The sequence below is a fragment of the Eucalyptus grandis genome, chromosome 3, assembly GCF_016545825.1.
Source record: "Eucalyptus grandis isolate ANBG69807.140 chromosome 3, ASM1654582v1, whole genome shotgun sequence".
NCBI classification, from domain to species: Eukaryota; Viridiplantae; Streptophyta; class Magnoliopsida; order Myrtales; family Myrtaceae; genus Eucalyptus; species Eucalyptus grandis.
In genome coordinates, this window is record NC_052614.1 from 39,826,977 (window position 1) to 39,852,480 (window position 25,504).

General features: G+C 39.4%; 2 protein-coding genes and 1 non-coding gene across 3 annotated transcripts; 2 read left to right on the forward strand and 1 right to left on the reverse strand.

The window, feature by feature from the left end:
• Nucleotides 1–706: 706 nt before the first annotated feature.
• On the forward strand, nt 707–8,221 carry LOC104415290 (squamosa promoter-binding-like protein 1). Its single transcript, XM_010026563.3, has 10 exons — nt 707–2,001; nt 2,221–2,402; nt 3,517–4,103; nt 4,506–4,580; nt 4,684–4,791; nt 4,888–5,005; nt 5,391–5,529; nt 5,685–5,841; nt 6,368–7,006; nt 7,419–8,221. The coding sequence occupies exons 1-10, from the start codon at nt 1,430–1,432 to the stop codon at nt 7,857–7,859; spliced, it is 3,018 nt and encodes a 1,005-aa protein (XP_010024865.2). The 5' UTR covers nt 707–1,429; the 3' UTR covers nt 7,860–8,221.
• A 2,066-nt stretch (nt 8,222–10,287) lies between these two features.
• LOC104415289 (pleiotropic drug resistance protein 3) lies at nt 10,288–18,971 on the reverse strand. The gene is made up of 24 exons (XM_039310018.1): nt 18,544–18,971; nt 17,953–18,076; nt 17,748–17,833; nt 17,309–17,393; nt 16,852–17,011; nt 16,683–16,759; nt 16,512–16,565; nt 16,003–16,093; nt 15,541–15,842; nt 15,172–15,453; nt 14,774–15,087; nt 14,502–14,662; nt 14,313–14,416; nt 14,064–14,217; nt 13,834–13,956; nt 13,649–13,722; nt 13,237–13,569; nt 12,739–13,029; nt 12,472–12,555; nt 12,107–12,240; nt 11,780–12,007; nt 11,374–11,545; nt 11,029–11,283; nt 10,288–10,905 (listed from the first exon to the last, which is right to left on the reverse strand). The coding sequence occupies exons 1-24, from the start codon at nt 18,861–18,863 to the stop codon at nt 10,639–10,641; spliced, it is 4,275 nt and encodes a 1,424-aa protein (XP_039165952.1). The 5' UTR covers nt 18,864–18,971; the 3' UTR covers nt 10,288–10,638.
• Nucleotides 18,972–19,824: 853 nt separating this feature from the next.
• On the forward strand, nt 19,825–19,896 carry TRNAG-UCC. Its single transcript has one exon. It is a non-coding gene; the product is annotated as a tRNA-Gly (tRNA).
• Nucleotides 19,897–25,504: the final 5,608 nt, after the last annotated feature.

A 25,504-nucleotide genomic window follows, 5' to 3' on the forward strand; every position in this document is an offset into this window, starting at 1 on the left:
ATATGATTTTTTTACATGACAGTGTGGTAATCTAATACTATATGTCACAATGTCTTGATCACATAGCTGGCAACTAAATAAATCGAAGCTTAAAGAATGGCCCTCACAATCCCTCATTCCCCGATTCAATGTACGAGGACCTAATCGACCATAAGGCCTTAATTGAATATTCTTGCAAGGCCTTGAGAACTTAATTGCATTATGTAAAAGAGGTTTCGCAATTTATCGCAATATTCCCATTCGCCTTTGTATAAAAGGCACATGAAACCGAAAAGTATCTCTTCGCCAAGTATCCATCCAATTTACACATATTTTACGGCTATCTTCTATATCCATTTAACTACGTAGCCATCCAACCTTCCACAACGAGATTCCTCCCTTTCCATATATAATTAAGAAACTACGGCGCTTCAACACTAATTAAATACTCAGAAAATGAAAAAATAGAAAGGCTATCTCACAACTTTAGGTTATAGCCATGGAGATCGGTCAAATCAAACATTTGGATGCTCCCAATACCTAAGACGGAAAATGGACGAGAATATAATAATAATAATAACAACAATAATAATAATAGTAATAATTAATAGCAAGAAGTATTCTTTTATTTCTTTCAGGGAAGAAAAAGGAAAAATGAAAATGAAAAATCCATACGTGCGGGAAATGAAACGCGGATGAGTGCAACTGCTACCTGAACCAGGTAGAACTGGAATCCTCTTACACGGCGTCGAGGAAATTAACAATGTCAATTGCATGTACGACTCCTCTCCCTTCCTTCTCCTCCAATTATTAAAAAAACAAGAACAAAACATTAAAAATCGCTCCTTTTTCTCAACATCTTCTCTGCCATCCTCGTCCCCAACTTTGTCTTTCCTTGTGAGTTCTTGAGAGCAACAGTTCCGCCTCGAGCCGCCCTCTCCGGCGATCTCCACATTAGCAAGTCGCCAGCTCCTCTCGCCGTTGACTGAATTGAGTATCTCTCTCTAAAACTCTTCCTTTTGGGGGGTCTTTGTGTGAGGATTTCGTCTCCGGGTGTTGAGCTGGAGGAGGCTGATACTGGGATAGAGAGTGGGACTTTTTTCCAAGAATCCCAAAAGGGTTTTGGAATCGTTGGGGGCATTGATGAATTCGAGGGTGTGGTTGGGCAATTGAGGGGCTTTGGAGAAATGGGTCGCTCTCCTTTGCGTTGAATGTTGGCTCCTTGATCATTTTCTTTCTTTTCATTTTTGTGGGTCTTCTAGGGCATTGAGAGGATGATCAGGGATGCTTCATGGGGATTGAAGTTGGTGGTGGATACTTAGTTGACAGATTTTTACTTGAAATGCAGCTCTTGATGTGTAGTTGACAAAGCCTTGTTTATTTGGGTGGTTTCGGTCTGGTGGACTTAGAATCTGGTCAGATTGAATTTAGACACTGTAGTTTTCATGAGATGGAAGCTAGGCTCAAAGAAAAAGTACATTTTGGTCTTATGGCACCAGATTTGAACTCTGTTGGGAAAAAGAGTATGGAGTGGGATCCCAATGAATGGAGATGGGATGGCGACCTTTTCACGGCAAGTCCTTTGAATCCCATGGAATCCGAATGCAGAAGTAGGCAACTTTTTCCAGTCAGGCCCGATAATCTGGCTACTGCTGATTTTAACATGTGTTCATCATCTGTTCTGGAGGATGTACAGAATGAAATGGGAAAAAGGGAAGCTGAGAAGCGAAGAAGAGTTGTGGTGGTCGAGGATGAAGAGTTGGATGATGAAGCAGAAGGTCTTAATCTGAATATTGGTGGGCAAGGGTATCCTATTATAGATTCGAGTATAAAGGGTGGGAAGAAGATTAAATCTGTAGGGCCCGTTCCAAATGGTCCAGCATGTCAGGTGGTGGGTTGCAGGGTGGATCTTAGGAGTGCAAAAGATTACCACCGAAGGCACAAGGTTTGTGAAATGCATTCTAAAGCTAGCGAAGCACTGGTGGGAAATGTTATGCAGCGGTTTTGTCAACAGTGTAGCAGGTTAGTTTGGTCTGATGGCAACCTATTTAATTGAAATAGATTGAAAGGATTTCAGAGCTGATAGCAGTGACAATTGTCAGCATCATAGCCAATTAAAAGACCAAGTCTATTGCATTCATTTTGAGTTTGCAACTAATAGCTTTCATTCTGAAAGGTTACTTTGCCTGAAAATTTTCTTCCTGATTAGATGCAATGCAACTTTCTTGTACTTGTGGTCAGGTTTCATGTTCTTCAAGAGTTTGATGAGGGGAAGAGAAGTTGTCGTAGGCGTTTGGCAGGACATAATAGGAGGAGGAGGAAGACACATCCTGAGACAGTCGCTAGTGGCGGCTCCCTCGGTGATGAAAGGGGTAGCCATTATCTTTTGGTTAGTCTACTTAGGATACTCTCCAATATGCACTGTAAGTACTTATAATATAATTTTCTTTTTGCAATTTACTCTAACCAGTTCTAGAGAAGAACACTCAGATGCATGGAAAATTCTTGTTGAATCTGATTGGGCTGATGTTGATGTCAGTAGTCAACCTCCCCTCCATCTACTTCATATATGCGGTTAGCTTAGGGATCCCAAAAAAGGAAATGGTAAATGCCCTGTTAAATACTTATCTTGAGGATTAGTACCCAATGGCCTGATTAAATCGATGTGCTGGCTGCTGCTCCGATTTGATCAGCATTCTGCTCAAAGGCATCTTTGACAATGTCTGGTTGCTAAAGTTTTCGGTAAGGTGTCAAATGTTACTTCCAGTGGGGCGCATACATGGTTCTGTTTGGGGTGAAAAAATCTCGTGTTCGATTTAGAATTTATGTGCATGTGGTAATGGGGGATATGCTAACAGCATCATCCAGCTTTATGAAGATTACTTGCAGATGACATCTTCAAGGAGATTAAGAACATTAATATTTGTATTCGGAATTGGACTGTTTTCCATCGTTTCCTGCATGTCAGTTTTAGTAGTTCCATCCTTTAATATCTGTATCCTTGTCATGACTGGTGGTTGTCTGAACATTGGTAATGCATCTGTTTTATAGATAAAGTACCCTTTCCTTGTCTGAATTCATTGAGGACTTCTTTGGGATAAGAACATCTTATCATGCCTGATTTGTTCTCTTATGCCATACTCTAAATTATCATCTTCTATATGTCTTTGCCAGCATTGATTTTGAACAAAATTTACAATGTCTTCTTTGTGCTGTTGGCCTGTAACTGTCGTTTAGTGTGAGGATGGTGCTTTTTGATACAAGTGCTAGAAATGGACAATAACTGTCAACTCTTCCTTGTTATTTCATGGTTTCACTTCTCCACACTACAGGTGTTGAAGAATAATTATAAAACTTAACCAGCTATTTATGATTTACTGCTGAAATCACAACAATTAATTCACATTAAATACAGATCTGTACCTCATACAATGATGGACTATATGATTTGCGCATAACTTGAGACTATTTATCTATTTCATTCTTGTGCTAATTTCATTCGATAGATCTGACAGTCTTGTCTCCTCTGACTTGCAGCAAGTAGCTTGGATCCAACAAAGGATCAGGACCTGCTGTCTCACCTGTTGAGGAACCTTGCCAGTACAATTGATGGACAGAGGTTATCCAATTTACTACAGGAGTCCAAAGGTGCATCAGCCAGTTCTCCAGATAAGGTCCCGGATGTAATCCGGGATGACCCTGAAAATCCAAAAGCTTCTGTGATGCATACTGAGACTAATTTTCAAGACCCTGTGAGGTCCGTTGGACATCAGGTGTTACAATCTGCGCCTGATTTGATGCCGCAAGGAACAGGTACAGATAGTACTGGGGATGGAAGTCAACAACCTCCAACTGTTTTCAAGTCCACAGGCCAGTGTCTAGCAAGAGATGATTGTGTTGCTAGTGTGAATGAATCAAATGACACATCTCAGAGAATCAGAATGAGGAACATTGACTTAAATAGTTCTTATGAGGATACACAAGGATTTCCAGTGAATGCACAAACATGTAATGCTTCAGAACATTCACGGCAAGGAGCCAACAAATCAACTCCACCTCATACTAGTTCAACGTCGAACTCAACATCTACAGATTCTCCATCTAGCTCTAGTGGAGAGGCTCAGGTAAATTTTCTCCTTTCTTATAACACTGGCGAAATTGGACAATACATTTGTTGGCTCTGCGCCCTGAGTCAGTTTGTCTCGCCCTCTTCTTGAAAATATTTTCATAGATCTTGTTGATAATATCCATATTTTGTTCAAGTAACAAAAATAAGAAATGCTTGAATCAACTAACTACATGAGCCTGCACATCCCTGAAAAAAGGAAAAGCAATAAGGACTTTTGCTTCTGCAGTGCAGATTATTACCATCTTGCATTGCTCCAAGGGCCTAATATTGCTTTGAAGACATGCATTAGGTCTCATGAATTCTTGTTTGGCTCGCCCTTTTCTGGTTAAATTTAAATAGGAATGATCTAAATAAAAACATGCAATGTTTGGGCTCATTGTTTATTGCAAAATTTCAGTGTCGGACAGATCGCATCGTCTTCAAACTGTTTGGAAAAGATCCCAATGATTTTCCTCTTGCAATGCGAACACAGGTTTTTCCATACCTCTTAAGTTCTTCTGTCTATTTTATTCCTTATTGTATGGTACCCTAAGATTGGTGGCATGATTATGTAAAATTTATCCTGGAACTTCCAGATCCTCAACTGGTTGTCTCACAGTCCTACCGACATGGAAAGCTATATTAGGCCTGGATGTATCATATTGACCATTTATCTTTGTCTTGAAAAGACCATGTGGAGGGAGGTATGCTTTTGTTGTGATGCAAAATTAAGATCCATCTCATCTGCTTTCATGAGAAAGGGATGATTAAACTTAATCACGCTACCATTTTTTATGAAGCTTCACTCGAATCTGGGCTCCACATTAAGAAAGCTTCTGGATGTATCCAATGATTCATTTTGGCGAACAGGGTGGATTTATACACGGGTGCAAGATTCTGTGTCATTTGTCTACAACGGTCTCTCTCTCTCTCTCTATCTCTCAAAATATATTGAAAAGACTCACTCTATACATGATGTGGTAGATAAGATCACAGTTGAGGAAATTCTTGGGACCTATGCATGTGTGTTTTTTTTTTCTTTTTTGGGACATAGTGTGAATCCAATTGTTTCTTCGTAAGTGATTGGCTTAGCCTAATATATTAAGTTTACACAATAGCTTCTCTTTCTCTATCTTTATGTGACTGTTTATCAGTGGATTTTGTGTGTACTCATCTGGAATCTCTGATCGAGCCCTTTGAGTTCTCATATCATTCTTCTTCTTTCCCTTTCTTTAACAGTCCTGATAATAAATTGAAAATCCAAGGGCCAAAAGAATCTCAAATTTTGTTAGTTGTGCTGCAGGTGAAATCGTTTTAGGGACCCCCCTGCCTTTGGGTCATAACAGTGGCAAGATCTTAAGCATCAAACCCATTGCTGTTTCAGTAATGCAGAGTGCTGAGTTTGTGGTCAAAGGCTTCAACCTTTTCAAGCCCACTTCAAAGTACCTTTTTTGCCTTTTGCACACATTATTTTTCTGCTTCTTGTACCCCACTGTATGCTGCTTGGTAATAAGATTCTAAACAACGTTTATTGATATCAAATTTGTGGACATATTCTGCTAATGCATGAGAACTTATTTTCCTAAGTTTTTGGCAGGTTATTCTGTGCCCTAGAAGGGAAATATCTTGCTCAGAAAAGCTTTTGTGGCCTCACAGAAGAAGCTGAAATGATTAATGAGGATGAGGATGATGAAATCCAGTTCCTCAGCTTCCGTTGTTCTGTCCCAAAAACTTGTGGGAGAGGGTTTATTGAGGTTTCATCACTGTTTTTTTTTTTTTTTTTTTTTAAATACTTCTTCACATTGCATTTTTCCTTTGCTAAGCATCTCATGCTCTCATTCTTTCAAGCCATCCGTGAACTGTTTACTTGTCAGAGTTTGAGGCGTGTGGTGTGGAGCTTTGATGAATTTTGCTATGAGGAGTCATTGTACAATATTTCTGGTCTCATAAAGCTAGCAAATTCTAATATCAATGTGTATATCCCAAGTCGATGTGCTCAGATTGGGCCTTTTGGCTCCCATATGAGTATCCCCTCCATGGTTTCATCCTCAGATAAATGCTATCATAGATGGTATACATGCTTCAGTTCTGAGACACTTTCTCCTTTATTATCAACATAAGACTGTAGAAGAGAACCTTTTCAACTCTGCCCCTATTTCACCTTTAAGAATCATGTTGTGGAAGACATAAAGATAACTTTTACTCTGATATATGGATATGAAAATCATGCAAGTTTGAACTACTAGTGAGTTGTCTTACATGAGTATTCCATATTGACAGGTTGAAGACCATGGTCTTAGCTGCAGTTTCTTTCCATTTATTGTTGCGGAGGAGGAAGTGTGCTCTGAGATCCGTATGCTTGAGAGTGAAATTGAGGCACTTGAAACCCCACTTGACATCAAGCAGGAATCTGAAATGGCTGAAGCCAGGAGCAAAGCCCTCGATTTTATAAATGAAATTGGTTGGCTTCTGCACCGAAGTCATGCAAAGCATAGGCTTGGTGACTTGAATCACACACTGGGTCTTTTCCCTTTTAGAAGATTCAAGTGGCTAATGGAGTTTGCAATGGAGCATGACTGGTGTGCTGTGGTAAAGAAACTGCTAGGAATTTGTTTCAATGGAGTAGTTGATGCTGGTGAGCATCCTTCCATAGATCTGGCTATGCTGGATATGAATCTCCTCCATAGGGCTGTGCGGAGAAATTGTCGGACGATGGTAGAGTTCCTATTGAGGTACATTCCGCATGAAGACTCAGATAAGGCAGGGTTGGAGCAAGTGCAACAGATTCCAGAGAACCGCAGGAACTTCTTATTCAAAGCAAATGCTGTTGGTCCTGCTGGTTTGACTCCTCTTCATATTGCAGCCAGTAGCAAGGGATTTGAACTCGTCTTGGATGCCCTAACAAATGATCCATTATTGGTATCTCCTAGTCCCTTTCTATGTATGCTTTTCATTTGGTTGGTATTTTGAAATTAAAATATCATGGCATAGCTTCTTCATTGTGCATAAGTCACCACTTTCTGTGTCATGCCTCGTGGTTTTGGCTCATTTCTCAACAATACATCAACTGTTCCTTCTAACTCATATGCTGTCTTATGGATAGTGTCTTGCTTCATCTACCCTTTCAACCTCAATTTAGTGTCATTTCAAAAGTTGAAGGTCTATGTCCACATAGTTTTGAGCGGGTCCTATTACAAGAAGTTTGTGTTGAAATTTGATTGAGGAACATGTGGGTTGAATCACTTATAGGGCCTGATTTACAATTTATAGACATTTGATGTTTTCACATTGTGGCCCAAATGACAGAGTTTTGCTGTCTACTCTGGTTCAGGTTGGTATTGAAGCATGGAAGAATGCTCGTGATGACTCGGGTTTCACCCCTAATGATTATGCTTGCCTACAAGGTCACTACTCCTATATACATCTAGTCCAGAGAAAATCTGCTGGAAAATCTGAGAGAGCACACGTAATACTTGATGTTCCCACCAACCCCAAGCTGAAACCATTAGAAGGGCCAAGATCAGCTAAATCTTTCAGCATGGAGAGTAATAAGACTGAACATGGACTGTTAAGAGTGCACTGCAAATTATGCGAACAGAAGGTCCCATGCAGACCCACAAGAACATCCCTTGTGGCCCGACCAGCAATGGTCTCACTGGTGGCCATTGCTGCTGTGTGTGTATGTGCTGCGCTGCTGTTCAAGAGCTTGCCTGAGGTGCACGGCTGTTTAAGTCCCTTCCGGTGGGAAGAACTCAAATATGGGTGGAGCTGATGGGTTCACCTCGATTTCTTTCGGTGTATATTTTATCCTTCCCCCCATGTGCCCAGGAATACATGGAGCAACACGATCTCGGCGAGTTATCTTTCCCATGAGACAGCATCCTAATTTGTAATACTAGTGCCTGTAGTTCGATTTGCTTACTGACAAAAGTTTAGTATACAGAATCATCAATCAGTTTGGAAAAATATGGGTTTCCTTTATTCTCGATGATTCGTCTACGTCTATGTCCGTATTAACATGGCCATTGAAGTGAAAATCCTCGCTTCTTGTGTACCTCGTATGCACTTTTTGAAGACGACAAGCTGTAAGTCGTCGTCATCGTCTTAACAAGCACAGCTATTCATTGGTATTTATCTTTCTAATCTCCCGTTTATCATATTAATAGATTGGGGAAGAAAGCTGCTGAATAAAGCGGTTTAGTGACCGAATTGTCGTTTATCATGATGCTGTGTGATTGTAAGGTTTGACTGTGGCGTTGGTTGATACATAGAACAATATAGGGTAAAATAAGCTTGCACTAAGAGCAATGCTTTGGGTTTTGGCCTGTCCAAGCCAGGACCTTGTGTAGTCCTAAAGTAGTCAATTCATGAGCCATTATGTCATATGTTTTACTAAAGAGTTATTCATCTTTAATCTGTATAAATCTAAAAGCCTTATATAACAGACAGATCAGGTAAGTCACAGAAGCACATATATAAGAAAAAAATAGAAGAAATTCTTACTTTACATCAAATAGGAAAAATCTCTAAAACATAGTTTCCACTAGCCTCCTCCAGGAATTATGACGATCGTATTAAGCTCGTGAATACTAAGATTTTGCAACTTAATGCATCAAGCATTCTTCAAACAAAATACCTGTTTTATCCTCCTCCTCTCGGGCAGTTCAATGGACAAGCACGATGGGGTGTGGAAAAGGTTCTGTCTGCTAACAAAATTATACGTGAAATCTCTGTTCTGATGTTGGCAGAAATAATCAGCAGGACCTGCTCATCATGCTTGGTTCCATGTTCGAAGCGGTCATCTTCTTAGGCATTAACAATTGCTCAACTGTTCTAGCATTTGTGGCAACAGGCCAGGCGGTCTTGTATCAGGAAAGATCTGCTGGAATGTACTCGTCCATGGCTCTACTCACTTGCACAGGTTAGATTTTCTTGGTGAAATTGCTGTACTGAATTTGTACTGCCGAAATATCGATAGACCTTTCATTTTGGTATTATCGCAATCTGGAATATTTAAAAATGGCATGGAAACTAACAAACATTTCGTTTGTAAATTCTATCCCTATTTGAATTACCGAGAAAGACTTTGAACAATGAAATTCTTCATTTTCTTTGCAAGTGTAAGAATGCTGTACCTAATAGTAAAATCTATTTTGTTCTTGAAATTTTTGCAGGTAATCATTGAGGTCCCATGCTTGACAGCGTACTATAATGTGGTTTTTTAGCTTTTCAATACCAGCACTTTGCTGCAAATCTGCCATCGCGATTCGATGCAATATAAGCTTGGTCCCAGACCAACCAATCTTCAGCTTTTAAAGGTCGGTCCCTACTGCCTTCTTATCGGCTTCACAGTCCCCAACTACAGTTGGTTTGCCTTGAATATGTTTGACAAAGCTTATGGTAGTTCTGACTGACTTTACCTTCTATTGTAAGGCAATGCTTTGCAATTCTTGTTGGGGATGTGCAAAGGAACTGGGAACTGCCCAGAACTGGACCGGACCAGCCCAGAACTGGCAGAGCAAATCAAGAATTTCATTGTGTTCCAATGCTGCAAACCTATAAGCGTGACTATCACATCCATTAGCTAACACTGCATGATTCGCTAGTTGAAAATATTTCCAGCGAGTACTTTTTTGACTTCTGTGAGCAAAGAAGGAATCCAGAGCTTGGAGTCTACTACTGCATAGAATGCAAACTTAATTGCTCACATTGAATGTGTGATCTCCGTGGTAAGCCTGCCTGACAAAGCTCTTTCCTCACTCACATGGAATGTGATATCTCCGTGGTAAGCCTACTTGACAAAGCTCTTTCTTCCTCCTCCTTTTCTTACTATTTGTGTTCCATTTTTATGGCATCATCCAGAATAGGGTATTCACAAGGAAAAATTTCCCTAATCTCACACTAACTTTTGAACCAAGACAAATTTTACATGTGATGCCAGATGTGGCTGGGAAAAAACTGAGACTCTGGAATAGTTTTGGGGGCGGGGGTTCAAGACCCAAGGTTGAGTCCTGCATGTAGAAAAAGCCAACAAAAACTTGCTGATAAAGTGTTGTCCACCATTTTCAGGCGGAGCCAGAGGGAAGGAAAGAAAGAAACCTTAGATACGCTGAACTGGAAGGAATGACTGCACTTAAACAGGAAGAGATGAATGAAATGGAGACGAAACTGGAAGACCTGAAGAAACGACTGGAAGAAGGTGTGCGAAAAAACTTGCAGGCATTCTATCATTGAATACTCAAATTTGAAGAGATATGTGGGCACATTAACGTGTAAGGTCAACATGTGATTGAAAAAAGGGCACGTAGTGGATGCATCCTCAAAAGACTTCCACTCCAGATCGCCTCGTTGATCAGATGCTGATTGGGAAAAGCTCTTGCAGAATCCAATAGTGACTGACATGGAGACTATTGGGCAACAACAGAATTTGGCGCGTGTAACCGTTTTTTACATTACACGTATTACTGTGAACAACTTTTGATAATATACGAGCTAGTTCCAAGCATTTGCTGTTGCATACAAGAGAGAACTAACAGTCGAGATACATGATATCAGCGCTTCTGAAACTTTAGCCTGCCAATGCAGTATGCAAATAGAGATGCATAAGCAATTGGAAAAGCAATAAGAGCAACAGCTGTAAGGCCTAATCGGTTGCTTTGAAACCCGTAATATTCTTCTAGGAAGGAACTGATAGGTCTTTTTTCGCCGAATATGATTATCTCCTTCTCAATATCTCCATACTGTGAAGTTAAGTAGCCACTCAATGACCATGACGTAGGGCAAGTCCAGAAGCACCAAATCCACCACTTTGGTATTTTCTGCAGAAAAAAAAAAAAAAAAAAAGAGAATCAAATTATGTTGCAAGAATAATGGCAGACAAATTGCATTGCAGACGGTAGCTTGAAATTTGGATATGTAACGGTTAGGTTGGAGAGGTTTACCGGTCCCGGCATGAGGAAGCCAGAGAAAAGATTTAGTATGGTGTACATCGCAGATGCCAATATGGAAGCAACTTGAAGATTTGAACTCACGGCGACCAAGAGCATTCCGAGGTAAACAAAGTACGAGAATGTGCAGAATGTAGTGTAGAAGTACCACAAGACCTTGTAGGCAGACCCGTCATACCCTATCATAGGATATGTGATGGCCACGTACAAAACCGTTTGTAGAAGTATGTAAGGAACTTCGATCATCACCTATTAAACCAATTAAAAGGTTGATCTGTCAAATAGCTCGTCAATTGAATCAGAGAAAAATTGAATGCAAGTTACTTTTTCTCATCAAACCTGAGCGAGGGAATAAGCACTAGAAGAATACATTCCAGCAAATGTCTCCCGGTACAGAACAGTTCGCTCCGTTGCCACATGTGGTAGCACCGTTGAACAATTATTTACGCCCAGAAATATGATGGCGATAAACATGGAGCCAAAGATATTGAACAAGTCCTGCTCAGTCTCTCTACAGGATAGAACACGGACACTTTTGAGTCAAGAGCTATGTATCACGACAAAAGAAACTGCAAGATAAAACCAGCTAAGGATTGCAACTTGCAAGTACAGAAACAGAAGCAAGCACGTTTCGGACAGATACAGAGGTGTGCATGATCGGTTTGCGAGATCACGTGTTTGCTAAGTTGATGTGAAATATGCACTTATGTCATGTATATTATAGACTACCATGCAAACGACTTACATGTGCTGCCCTTTCTGCCAAAACAAAGCTCCAAATAGAAGCGATGCTACAACCATAAACAGGAGGCGCACTAAGTTGTATTCAGAGCTTCTCCAATACGACAAGTGTTGCTTCCATAGACATGCCACGAGTTGGACAAGTCCATTTTGAGGATAGCGGGTTGAGAACTGAAGGTCTCTTGAACCTGGAAGCGGTTCACTCAGTTGCTGAACCAGCTCAACAGTGTCCCTATAAACAAATTAGTGATTCAGCAGTTAAAACATTGTTAGCTACATCAATAATACTTGCATAAGATGCTGCTTTGCGTAAGCAGTTCATTTTACTCACTTGTAATGAGTAGAATTCCTGTATATGTCAGCAAAATCTATGCCGTTCTGAGCTTCAACTGATGTGGAAGTAACTTCTAACATCCATGTCGCCGGATTGTAGTTGTCACTTATTTTTGGCACGCCAGGGATTCCCTACAGATGTTGACTCAAAGAAAACCAGAGTGGAAAATGAGTTCGGTCTTCCTCGCGAGAAGTAAGATCTCATTTGCACACGTTATTTTGGAGTACCACATGAATGCACAAATTTTGCTCCATTGAGTTAGATATCTCTTGACAGACAAAATTGGTAATGAAAGTTTTCTTTCTCGTGAAAGAACAAAATGCACTTGAAGGGAATTGCAATGTAGCAAATTGTAGGCACACCTGAAAGTATTCTATCAGTTCACTTGAATGATGACCCAGCTTTCCCGAGTAGATAATTCGTCCTCCCACTTTCATCAGAATCAACTGCAGGAGTAGAATATTGACACTGTAATATATGACAAAATGAACTCACAGAAAACCGAAATTGTTCATCCGAGTAACTTCTCTACCAAAAAATGTATGCAGCTTATTTCTATTTAAGCCTATCAAGCAGATCGCATAAGCCCACATTCTTTCTTCATCTTTTATTTTCGAGAGTAGACTCACCTCATCAAAAGCTTCAAAAACATCAATACTCGGCTGGTGGATAGTACAGACCATTGTTCTACCTGTGGCAACAACATTTTTCACCGTACGCATCACAACTGCTGCAGCTCTGGCATCTAGACCAGATGTTGGCTCATCCATGAATATAATGGATGGATTGGAAACTAGCTCTACAGCAATAGTCAGCCTCTTCCTCTGCTCAGTTGATAGGCCACTTTGTCCCGGGATGCCAACCAAGGAATCTTTAATTTCGGTGAGCTCAATTGTTTGAAGGACTTCTTCCACAAACGCCTGCATAGAAAAATGAACTGAGACCACCTTATCTTATACAGGTGAATTTTAACTTTCGGCAAGCTCAATCATATGGCAGGATAGGATTTTTCTTTTACTACACTGATTAGTGACTTTCCCTTTGTCTAAATGTTCTCTTGTTGGATGTGACCCTTCAACGGAAATAAACGTCCAGTAGTGACTTTAGCAAGTATAAGGATGATATACCGCCTTCGTTTCCGAATCAATCTCTGGAGGCAGCCTCAACCAAGCTGAGTACGTCACTGATTCTCCGACAGTAATCTGAGGAGAATGTATATCAAACTGTTCACAGTACCCAGAAATTCTGGCGAAAGTCCTTTGATTTTTAGGGAACCCTCCAACTCTTATATCCCCCTCAATCGTGCCTCCAGTTTTTCTTCCACAAAGCACATCCATGAGAGTGGTTTTCCCAGCACCGCTCACGCCCATTAAGGTTGTCAAGACTCCAGGCCTAAATGCTCCAGTAATGCCACAGAGCAGCTGGAGCTTTTTCTCTTTAAATCCATTCGCTCTCATTTCCTGATTGAAGAATAAAATAAACTTGATCTTAGCGTAATAATCTATCGGAAAGATATGTAAGAAATTCGTGTGTGCTTACTGGAGGTGTATCGACATAGTAGTGCACATCCTTGAATGCCATTGAGAGTGGCTCAAATGGGAGGATCGTCCTTCCTGGGAAAAGAAAAAAGGTAAAACCAATATCTTATGATGCAGCAGCTATGCATTCTTCGTAATGTTAGATCGAAGGTAAGAACTTCTTCGATTCAAAATCTGTTTCCTCACCTATCCTCCTATCCAGAGTAGTTTCAGCATCAATGTCCGTTGGAATATTCTTCTTATCAACTTCCTTTGCATGTCTTGCCAAGATCTTTTTGTGCGAAATTATTGCTCGAGACACCTTGGGAGCTGCAAGAATTTGTTCGTCTTATTTTGCATAATTTTCAAATTTAACAATGATTGTGGAAACTAATGTAGGTGTACATGATGTCGCTACAAGAGTCAAAAGAACTGACCTCTGAAGTATGTGAGGGCTAAGATAAAGCCGAGATCGAAAAGAAAAGTGAAGCCAAACAATGCCCCCACCGCTATCCAGTAGAAGTAACCATTGAAGTTCAGGCCGTGGATGGTCAAAACGTCCCTTCCAATGCTTGTGTTTCCCTTCGAAAACTTTATCCCCAAAGAAAGGTAAAAAGAGTAGAAAGATGTAGAGATTGTCCATTCACTGTATACAACTTTGGGGAATTAAGGAATCCGAAACTTACCCTGTTCCAGCGTGGAGCAAGAAACTCATTCAGCGAGATACCAATTTCTCCATACGTCATCGGAGAAGCCCAGAATCCCCACCTCAGCCACAGTGGTAAGGACGCTGCAAGTGACCAAAACTTTACTAAGCCACGTTGGTTAATTTATCATGAAAATCAACCAACAAGATTTATGATAAGTCCACTTACGGCGGGGTATAATGAAGCCTCCAAACAAAAACATCAGTAGTAGCATTAAGGAACCGAATGTTGTTGCAACTACTACAGTGCGAAACACCGCAGCAATCGCCCGGCACATGGATGTGGATGCTAGATGCAAAGCAAATAGCAGGAGAAAATGTCGGAAAAACCTGGGGAAAGTGATTGGAGCAGTGAATAATTCATTCAATTCTGATGAATATAGAATGTTTAGAAAGCCTTTTTCTCTTTTTCTGTTCTATGTTGTCACATTGTATGCTGACCTTTCCACTTCAGGGCTGTATCCTATGACATAGTAAGTCATTGCAGTCCAAAGCGCCGAATCAAGCAACGAAAGGGGGATCTTCAGGATTGATGCAGGGACAGAGTAGGCCCACGCTGGATAAAGGTAAAACGAACTTTGCTTGTAGAATACTGGAAGTCTAGCTATGGTTAGAGGCAGCTCTGCGACTCCATTTGTCATGAGCCTGACCAGTGCATAAAATAAAGCACCCATGATGTAATTTGCATGGGTCAAGTCCGTGTCCATTTCGGTACGAATGAAAACTGTCATTGCTAGGAATGCAGTAATCACAAGCTGTATGAGAAGGGGAGTGTTAGAATTGTGAAATGCAAGAGACCAGTATAAAGGTAGGAACATCCCTGAAGAGTGGGTGATCACCTGCATTGTTTTGAAGATGTACACAAACCGGTTCCGTTTCATCAGAAGCCACTCTCTGGCCATGCAGGCTTTAAACAATTCCCTTTTGCTTAGTGAGTAGGTGCTGAAGGATAAAGCACCGTCATCAGATTGAGTTTTCTGACAAGGGACTGAGAGTTCACGGTCTGATCTTTCCCCTATGTGACTCAACTTAAACTTATCGGAGAAATGATCCACCGATATGTAGCTATATGGAATGTCAGTGCTAGACCAGTACTGTGCTTGATCCTTTATAGATATAACCTGCATAAAAAATTGCTAATTCCAACCTTGAGCAACTGGAAAGTTATATAAGACAGTGAATTGTAGGAATTTCTGTAGTTATTGCACCTCTTGGAGGAAATCTGCTACACCCTTTCTCTCTGGGCACTTGAAGCCACATTCCTCAAAAAAATTTAGTGCATAGGTTCGAGGGCCGTGATACACAATCTTTCCTTCGGACATCAATACTACGTCATCAAACAGATCAAAGGTTTCAGGCTGTGGCTGAAGGAGTGAGACAAATGCTGTTGCATCTGTGAGCTGCACCAAGTGCCGAAGACAGGATACTATTTGGAAGGTTGTGGAGCTGTCCAATCCCGTCGAGATTTCGTCCATGAAAAGAGTCTTCATTGGACCAACAATCATTTCTCCTGCCAGAAAGAAGGAAACCAAGAAAAGCTTCAAAAGAGATTCTCAATTTCAGATTGCGATCTATCTCTCCCTTGTATAGGATCACTAGTTTTACTTCAGTTAGTGTACAGGCTTAATTGCTACTTTCGTATTATATGTAAATTCGCTTTTCTGTGTTACCTGTTGTCAGCCTTCTCTTTTGGCCACCTGAAATGCCCCTCCTCAGTGCATCTCCAACCATTATATCAGCACATATATCCAACCCAAGTATCTGATAGGCAGTAAAATGAGCATCAAATTAGACAACATCCGCTTGGGTTAAGGCATCTTATATTTTCCCTGCTCATGAGTAGCTTTCACTATGATTCGTGATTGAATTGGTTCTTGCTCTTGGAAGCTGTAACTTAAAAATTAACATAAGCATTGATTTAACTAAAAGAGTAGCCAAAAGAAAGTGGGAACACTCAGTTTTCATACATATCCTGAATATTTTGCCTCATTGATGATTCAGTGTTTCTTCCTTTTCTTCCATTTTTTGGCTGGATAATTGAATATTTTAGTGCCAGCTAGAGAACAGAAGCACCGCATTCCACCAGCTGCCTTTAGCTTTCTGTTTTTAGTTGCTTCTTTTTGCTATTAGCAAATGGTAGGAAGAAAAGACAAATACCTCAGTGCGTTTGAGTACGTACCTTTAAGACATAGTCTGTCTGAAGATTTCTCTCTTGTCCTGCCACAGAAATTGCCTGTTTCAAAATGAATTGTCCTTTTAACATATCATCAGAAGAAAACTTTCTAGAAATAGGACCGAAGACAATGGAGAAAGGAAGCAGAAAAGATAACTTGAACCATCTCATGACTACCTTCATATAAGTGTCGATGTCGGGATCAGGGATGATTCCTGCTTCTCTCTCTCTCCTGCTGACTTCCGCCATTATTTCTTTGAACAATGAGGTAACAACGTTAAACACAAGTGAGATTAGCGCAAGACCAGCACTCAAATGAGGCACAGGAAAGCAAAAGGATCATTACCTGCTCTGCTTCCGACACCTTGGCAGCGTGCTGAGAAGTCGATGGTTTCCCTCACCGTCATTTCAGGTATGTGTTGATCAAGTTGGCTTATGTAAGCAGACGTCTTCTGAGGGACAAACTCGTCTAGATTGTAGCCGTTGTAAGTGATTGCTCCGGTAACCTAAGAGGAAATGTAGGGAAACTAATGTAATGATGGACCACAGTATTAACTATTAAGAGAATTCCTTATTCAAAGATTTATCTCGTTGCTTATACATTTCATTCCAAATTTGGAGAGAATATCTCGCATAGAGAATGACTGGAAAATCCAAATTTGATTAGTCTAATTATAGTAGCTACTTTGCTCCATGTAGACCACCAGATCGTTTGCACTATCAATTTTATTCACATGTTCTATGAACATTCATTTTTGGGGCTGCTGAGGCATGATAGTCAACTATGATTCGGAGATATTGACCTTAAGTGACTGATCCAACTTTCCAGCCAGAGCTTTTAACAGAGTAGTCTTCCCGCTTCCTGGAGGGCCAAGTAGAAGAGTCAACCTGCATACAGAGGCACTTTAGTACTTGTCCACCTGAACCCTAGCAAGATTTTTGGCTACCTTTTCACTTTAACTTTATGAAAAAGAAAAAGATATGAGGAAAGAATCTATTCCCTTGCAGTCAAGTTCTATTCAAGGAATTTAAAATATGTTCTAGTCAAGTCCATTCATGACTTTAGGACCGATGACAATATACGTGCAACTCTTTCGTAATCAATTGTACAGCTTGGGTTTTATCCTTTGTGTCGAATGGCGTTTGGGATGATAAACTTCTCAGGAAGTGGATATCTGGACATAGTTCTTTAAGCTACTGATTCTGGTATCGCACTATAGGAATTGCGGATGTGCTTATAACCTTGACGGTTTGATGATTCCGCTGACATCTTTGAGAATTCTTATCTTGGAAGCCTGAGATTTGCATGGTACTGTCCTTGCGGGAATCTGTTCCAAAATATCCTTCATTAGATTCTCGTTCTGAAGAACTTTATTGCGATACTGATTTTGTCATACGGAGGCAAATGAGAGCGGTAAAGAAATTAGAAGTGCGGATGCCTACTCACCAATAACAAGCTTGAGAGAGAGTTCCACAGTGAAGGAAGCGGCTTTCTTCGCACGATCTCGCAGTCTGCTTCCACCGAGACATGGTTGTACCTCACTTCCACAGTAGGTAATTTCACATTCACTCTGGAAAAGAAACATTAATGGAGTTGCTGATCCTAGACGCATATACTTAAGCATACACATGCCTTGGTTGATTGTCAAAGGCGAGACCGGAACATAAACTGATTGTGACCACAAGATTCAAAATGAAAGAAGTTTCGGTATACAGATGGAGCAAACTTGGTGATTAGAATGTATGAATGAAGATGAAAATTCACAATTCTAGCAGGTACATGGCTCATATGATGAATCTAAGAAGGCTGCTTGGAAATCATTCAAAGGAAGGCAAAGTTTGCGATTCTTTGCCGAGAAAATTGCCGACAAATGATAAAAATTTAGTCAATTTGTCTCAACTAAAAATTCACTATTCTTTTTCTTATAGGAGCTTCTGTAAATAGGATGAGTGAACATTCTAAAGACAAGACCAGGCGCCAGACCAGCGCCGAAGAGTTGCGCCATATCCGAAAAAATTCCAAGTTAGCGAGCAATACCTGTCTATCCTTTCCCTCAGTTTCTGTAACAAGCGTAGATTATCAGTCTCGATGTGCTGTATGAGCCTCTCGATGAACAGATGACGTTCGAGGGAGCTGAGCGTGGTAACGTCAACCACCTTCTTCTCCCTCCCTTCTTCTCCATTCCTAGGGGCAGTGCTTTCATTCTTGCTGTCAAAGAGTGATGTCCTCAGGAGCCGGATCGTTGGCAACCGCTCGATGGCAGCCCACCGGTTTCGTAGTTCCTCGTCCTCCTCCATTATCGTATCTACTCCATCATTATCACCCATATCCGAAGCATTGGGCGTAAACGATTCCATGACGAAACGATAGATGGGTTTTGATCACGGGGAAGCGAGAGCTAGTGAGCTATTTATACAAGTGCGTTTGCACTGCAGTCTGCGTTCAAAATATCGACGGTTCGAGCTCAGGTGCTCGTCCTCGTCATTTCCTTTTCTGTTCCCTACGTTCATATGACTTTTTCAATAATATGCACATTCACAGGCATCGTCCTTGTCTTTTCCTTTTCTGTTTACTATATTCATACGTCTTTTTCAATAACATACATATTCACAGGCATGACTGCAAGTATGCGGGTCACTTGTGCTGTTAACATGAGCCGTCAATTAGGGCCTCAATAGGAAAGTTTTTCTATTTAAGGTCTGTATCTTTTGATTTGTAGGAGATCTCCTAATTTGTAGCGATTTGTAGGAGATCTTCTGATTTGTAGGAGATTCTAGGGTGGGTTACGTTGGTGTATATATGTGTGGTTATATTCTTGTAAAAAGAGGAGAACACAAAAGAAGGAAAAAAAAAATATATTATTTACCGGTCAACATGTGCATGACATATATATAAAATGTATTCCCACTTTACTAGAGAGGGTCAAGTCACGTTCATCGCTTTATCTTTTTCTCCTCTTTTCTCTCTTTGTCCGACTCAAAATGTAAGATGTCCACAAATGTATCTTCGGGCCATGATTTGGATTTAGTGTAACACCAATGTTATTGCGTTGACAGATGCTTCGTCGGACGTCCTTTTCTCTGATTTATATGGAGAGAACCGATTAAACTGCAGCAATATATTGCCAAAGTTGAGTTTTGACTAAAGTTCTCTAACTATAGATGAATAAGCGGAGAAGTTGAGCTTCCTATATGTACATTTGATGATTGCATGTTCTTTCGTTTTTAACTCCTGTCTTTTCCCGGGTCGAAATTGCATCAAAAAAGACTTTAAAATTTTTAACTATATATTATATCTCTTAGCTTAAAGGGCAACAGAGCGTTTGTAGTCCAACGGTTAGGATAATTGCCTTCCAAGCAATAGACCCGGGTTCGACTCCCGGCAGACGCATTTTTTCAATACACACTTTTTTCTAAAAATATTTTCGAAGTAATTGATCTTTTTTTCTTTTAAAAAGTAGCTTCCACGTTATATTGTCTGTCCTATACGCATCTCGATTACTCTCTGATTAAGAAACGATCTCTTTTTCCATTTTATGAGATAAGGCAATCTATTGCTGCCCAGGGAAAATGAGAATTTTGACTTATTTGGGAAGACTTCTGAGGATATACCGTGGAGGAAAAGCAAAGTGAAAAGGCAAGGATCCAAATTCCGGCATTTCCTAGTGCGCGACCATGCAAGTCACTTTTAAGCTCTCTCCACATCTTTCTCTATCCTACTGCTGATAAGGCATTGTAAATTCCCCCACCCCCCAAATCCATCTTCCCCACCACCAACTTTTTTTTCTGATCACGATGGTCTTTGTGTTGAGTTCACATTGCTTTTGTTTGGGACATTAGATGTATCAGTGTGAATTACAAAAGAGTGAGTGCATAATTTAGTTGAAAGGGCTTCTATCAATAATTTAGTCGAAAGGGCTTATGTCATTAGATTACACGGGGCGGCTCGGCCAAGGACGGTGATTCGACAGGAGAATTCTATATAGATTGTAGATAAGATTCCGTGTCGCAAATCATTCCTGATAAATTGATATCATATATACCATGTCCAAAGCTTTAAGAAAGCCCCATAGACTTCACATAAAAGATACCAAACTAGATGGATGATATGGTAAAACTTTGTTTGCAACGATGTGGTAGAGAGTAACGTGTGACTTGAAGGACATGATCTGTAGTGAATTCTTACACCCGCCCCTTTTACTCTACGGGAATGGAGGTGCTCTTTATTTCTCTTCTAAATTATTAGCGTGTTTTGAAGAGAAAAATCGCTATACCACCAGCTGCTTATTCATTAGTTGCAACCATTAATTTAGTCGAAAGGGCTTCTATCAATAATTTAGTCGAAAGGGCTTATGTCATTAGATTACACGGGGTGGCTCGGCCAAGGACGGTGATTCGACAGGAGAATTCTATATAGATTGTAGATAAGATTCCGTGTTGCAAATCATTCTTGATAAATTGATATCATATATACCATGTCCAAAGCTTTAAGAAAGCCCCATAGACTTCACATAAAAGATACCAAACTAGATGGATGATATGGTAAAACTTTGTTTGCAACGATGTGGTAGAGAGTAACGTGTGACTTGAAGGACATGATCTGTAGTGAATTCTTACACCCGCCCTTTTTACTCTACGGGAATGGAGGTGCTCTTTATTTCTCCTCTAAATTATTAGAGTGTTTTGAAGAGAAAAATCGCTATACCACCAGCTGCTTATTCATTAGTTGCAACCATTAACTTTACATTTGGTGTAAGCTAAGAAAAAATTGTATAAACTCAATGCATAAACAATGAGGCGAATAGAACCAATCAAAATACAAGAATTGTATGGAAACATATGGTCTTTTACGGGACCCACGGATTTCCAAAGATGCCTTTGCCTTGAGCTAGTAAATTTAGTTTACGAAAAATTTCAAATAAGGGTTTAAAGTGTCTTCATTTTCTCAAATAAGAACTTGAAGTGCACCTTATTTCGAATAAGGGCATGGTGTATCCTCATTTTCTTAAATAATAGCCAAAAGTAAACTTTGTTTCAAATAATGGTCTGAAATGGGCATGTATGTATGAAAGAAGGGCTGACCTCCAGCACATTTTCATCTATTAAATTTTTTTCTTTTTTCCATTTTTTCCATAAAAAAAAAACTCAAAAAAGCTATAAAAAAAAAGGTAAAACTTATGTAAAAAAATCCACAGGCCATTCGCAACCCAATCATCAATGGGGCGATAGTAATAGTCAACAAGGTCACTAACAACCCTCGCCAACCGGAGGCAAGGGTTAGGAAGAGGGCAGAAACCCTCCTCAAATTTGGGCAAGGGTTAGTCTAAGCTACAGTTGTGAACCCTCACCTAGGTCTGGGAAAAGGTCATCACCCTTGCTTGATTCTGGCAAGGGCCTGCTAGCCCTTACCTCTAGTCAGCTAGGGTCACCAGCCATCATCGCCGCCCTACCAACAATGAGGTAGTGGGCGGCTAGCTAACCCTCCCACTTATATTTTTGCTTTTTGAAAAAAAAATTATCTTTTTTCAATTTTAAATTTAACGAAAATTTATTTTAAAATTGTTTTTGATGAAAATGCCATTGATCGGCCAAAATATTTTGCTAGCCAGCGAAGTTAGGCCTTTATTTAAATTTACCATAGCTAATTTAAGCCCTTATTTAAGAAAATGAGGCACTTTAAGCCCTTATTTGGAATTTACCATTAGTTTATGCAATACTTGCTAATTTAAATTGCAGAACCTATGGAGGCGGTGAGCTGATTAAGCCACAACTCAAAGTTACACAAAGAGAGAGCAAACAAGGTGAAAGTGAAAAAAAAAAAAAGCTTTATATATATATAAACAGAAATCAAATTCGGAATTAATGGGAAGGCAGTTCCATAGAACATTATTCTAGTTACTATTAAAAAAAAAAAGAGAAATTATAAACAAAGATAAAAATTCACTAAGAAAGTTATAATATTATTATAAATTAAACATTAAATCTTTCAATTTAACCAATTTAGTTATAAACCTGATGTAAAACTTCCAATTAATTTTGATAAGAAATTGCCGACATGGATATTTGTTAGGTATTTTACATGGCATGATTGACGTTAATATTGACAACTTTTACAATTTTTATATATCTATTTATTCTTTACTTTTTTTCTTGATTGTGGCCTTGGAGCTGGTAAGGATGCAAAGGCCCTCACCCATAATGAAAAATATGATAATATATAAAAAAAATTCATAAACTCTTTAGAATTACAAAAAATTTCCACATCAACACCGGTCGTACTATATAAGACAACCAGTATCTATGTTAGTAATTTCCAAGCAAAATTAACCAAAACAATATTATTGGCGAATTGCCAAAAGGTTTATAACTAAATTAGTCAAATTGAAAAGTTTAGAACTAAAAAGGAAAAATTGTCCAAAAATCATGAATCTATTGTACGACAATTAATCAATCTTAAATCTTTCAATTTTATCAATTTTATTCAAACATTTTAATTGTGTTAATATAATCATAAACTTTTTGATGATTTTTAAATTTAGTCTTCAACATTTTAATGATCTGTCAATTTAGTCTTTTTGGCTAATTTTAATTGAAAATTATTGACATGGCAGTCAATTAGCATTAGCCGTCCTACTCGACACACAGCCCGTCTAACATAGACAATTTTTTTCTTTTTTTTTTCCTTTTCTTTTCATTTCTTTTTCTTTGTTCTTTTTCCCTCCACTAGCCATTCCCAAACCTCGTCGATAGTTGGCGGAGGTCACCAACCTTGGGCAAGGGCAACCCTCACCTAGGTGAGGATCGCCCTCGGTGGCCTAGTGAGAATTACTTTCACTTGGGCTGCTGAGGCCAACTCTCATTAGATCCAGCAAGGGCGAGGGTTACCCTCGCTAGCCCAAGCGAGGGCCACCCTCGCCTGAGGCCGGCGTCAACAATGGCCGATGAGGGAAAATGAGAAAGCAAAAAGAGAAAAAGAAAAAACAAAACAAGAAAAAAAATTGATGATATTAAAAAAATTATAAAAATTGTCAACATCATCATCGGTCATCGTGCCACCTAAGACAATCAACATTGACTAGATCATCACGTTAGCGATTTCTTAGTATAATTGGTCAGATTAGCAAATCGATAAAAGGTTTAGAATTAAAGTGACAAATCATCAAAAGATTTATGACTAATTTGGTACAATGAAAGGTTAATGATTGAATCGGTTACCGTACAATAAATTTATGACTTTTTTGGACAATTTTTCCGAACTTAAACCATTGATCTGGTCAGTGAACAAAGAAATGCGATGCACCGTGTAAGGTGATCCTCGTGGAACCGTACTTTTTCTGTTCATGTTTTGATTTACGTTTGGAGAAGAGTTGTGGAAGATTGTTAGTTGCCGAATGAGTGGAGAGTTGTTGGTAGACACCACTAGAGTCCAATCGAAACAAACCATAAAAAGATGGGGCTGAAGAGGACCAATCAACATGTAGTCCTAAACTCTTTGCATAAAAAATTCGGATGAACAGAACCGATCAAAATATAAGAATTGTATGGAAACGTGTTCTTTTATGGGCCACAAATTTTTTAATATATAATTACCTTGATCTAATAAATTTAGTATATGCAATACTTGCCCGTTTAAATTATAGGACCTTTTACCGACCCAAAAAATAATTATAGGACCTTTTGAGGTGGTGCGCTAATTATGGCACAATTCAAAGTTATACAAGGAAAAGGAGGGAGAAAGTGAAAAATTACAAATTAAATGAAAATCGGATTTGGAATTTATCGCAAGGCAGTTGCAAGGAACATTCATCTAGGCCAAAAAATGAGAAATTTTATAATAAAAATTATCAAAAAAATCCAAACTTATTATACATATGCCAATTCAATTTAAATATTTTAATTTAGTCAATTTAGTCTTAAACCTTTGACAATTTATCAATATAGAACTTCTATCCAATTTTCACTAATGATTGTTAATGTGGACGTCTGTCAACTCTCCTACATGATCGATTTGTTGACATTGATAATTTTTGAAATTTTTTTTTAAATGAACTTTTTTATTTTTCTTTTCCCTTTTTTCTTTTCTTTTTCTTTTCATTGTGGCCTTGTAGCTAATGAGGGCGCGAAGGCCCTAGCCTAGATCTAAATGAGTTTCATGCCCTTTGCTGGCCACAATAAAAATAAAATAAAATAATATATAAATAATTTAGAAAAAATCTTTAAAAATTAGAAAAATTGTCAACATCAATACCGATCTTGTCACATAAGACGGCGGTATCCACGTCGGTGATTTTAGCAAAATTCATCGAAATATTATATTGACAAATTACCAAAAAGTTTAGGATTAAATAGACTAAATTAAAATATTTATATCTAAAAGTACCAATCTGGTCAGTGAACAAAGAAATGCGACACGCTATGTAACGTGACCCTCGTGGAACCAAATTTTTTCTCTTCATGTTTTGATTTGCCTTTTGAAGAAAAAGAGTCGTGTAAGATATTGTTGGGTGCCGAACGAGTGGACAGACTTTGTTGGTAGAGACTAGGAGCGCCCAATCGAACGGGCTGAATGTCGATCGGTCTCGCTCAGCTTTGTCGATAAAAAGCAACGATGCAATAATTCAGCTCGTGGACCCAGTGTTCGTGCCGCAAAGTGATGGTGTGATGTTCGTAAATCCTAAAAGCTTCGTGCTAGCTCGAGCCCCTTTTTAAGTCCCTCCCACACAAGGTTCCTGCGAAAGCATTTTCTATTTTCTGCCGATTATAATGCCGGGAGAAGAGAATTGACCTGACCAGCTCACGGATCGGACTACATCCGATGTGCCGAATGGGACAAGCGTGCTCTAAAGTGCCTAGAAGACCGTCCACGTGAGCGGCGAGTTGCAAAACGAGATGCGAATCGAATAGGCAATAAGTGGAAGTGAGAATAAAGATAAGGGCTTTATTTACGAGTGTTCCATGACACTAGTTTAAGCCAATCAACAAAGAAAAGAGATGTTTTC

What these genes read in the sequence shown, in the direction of transcription:
- LOC104415290 (XM_010026563.3), top strand. Translation starts at nt 1,430, where the DNA reads ATGGAAGCTAGGCTCAAAGAAAAAGTACATTTTGGTCTTATGGCACCA. An exon ending in GATACTCTCCAATATGCACT is followed by an intron (nt 2,403 to 3,516) that starts GTAAGTACTTAT and finishes TCTGACTTGCAG; the next exon opens with CAAGTAGCTTGGATCCAACA. An exon ending in GCTCTAGTGGAGAGGCTCAG is followed by an intron (nt 4,104 to 4,505) that starts GTAAATTTTCTC and finishes GCAAAATTTCAG; the next exon opens with TGTCGGACAGATCGCATCGT.
- LOC104415289 (XM_039310018.1), bottom strand. Translation starts at nt 18,863, where the DNA reads ATGGAATCGTTTACGCCCAATGCTTCGGATATGGGTGATAATGATGGA. An exon ending in CTGAGGGAAAGGATAGACAG is followed by an intron (nt 18,077 to 18,543) that starts GTATTGCTCGCT and finishes TTTCTTTTCCAG; the next exon opens with AGTGAATGTGAAATTACCTA. An exon ending in ACATCGACACTTATATGAAG is followed by an intron (nt 16,566 to 16,682) that starts GTAGTCATGAGA and finishes ATTTTGAAACAG; the next exon opens with GCAATTTCTGTGGCAGGACA.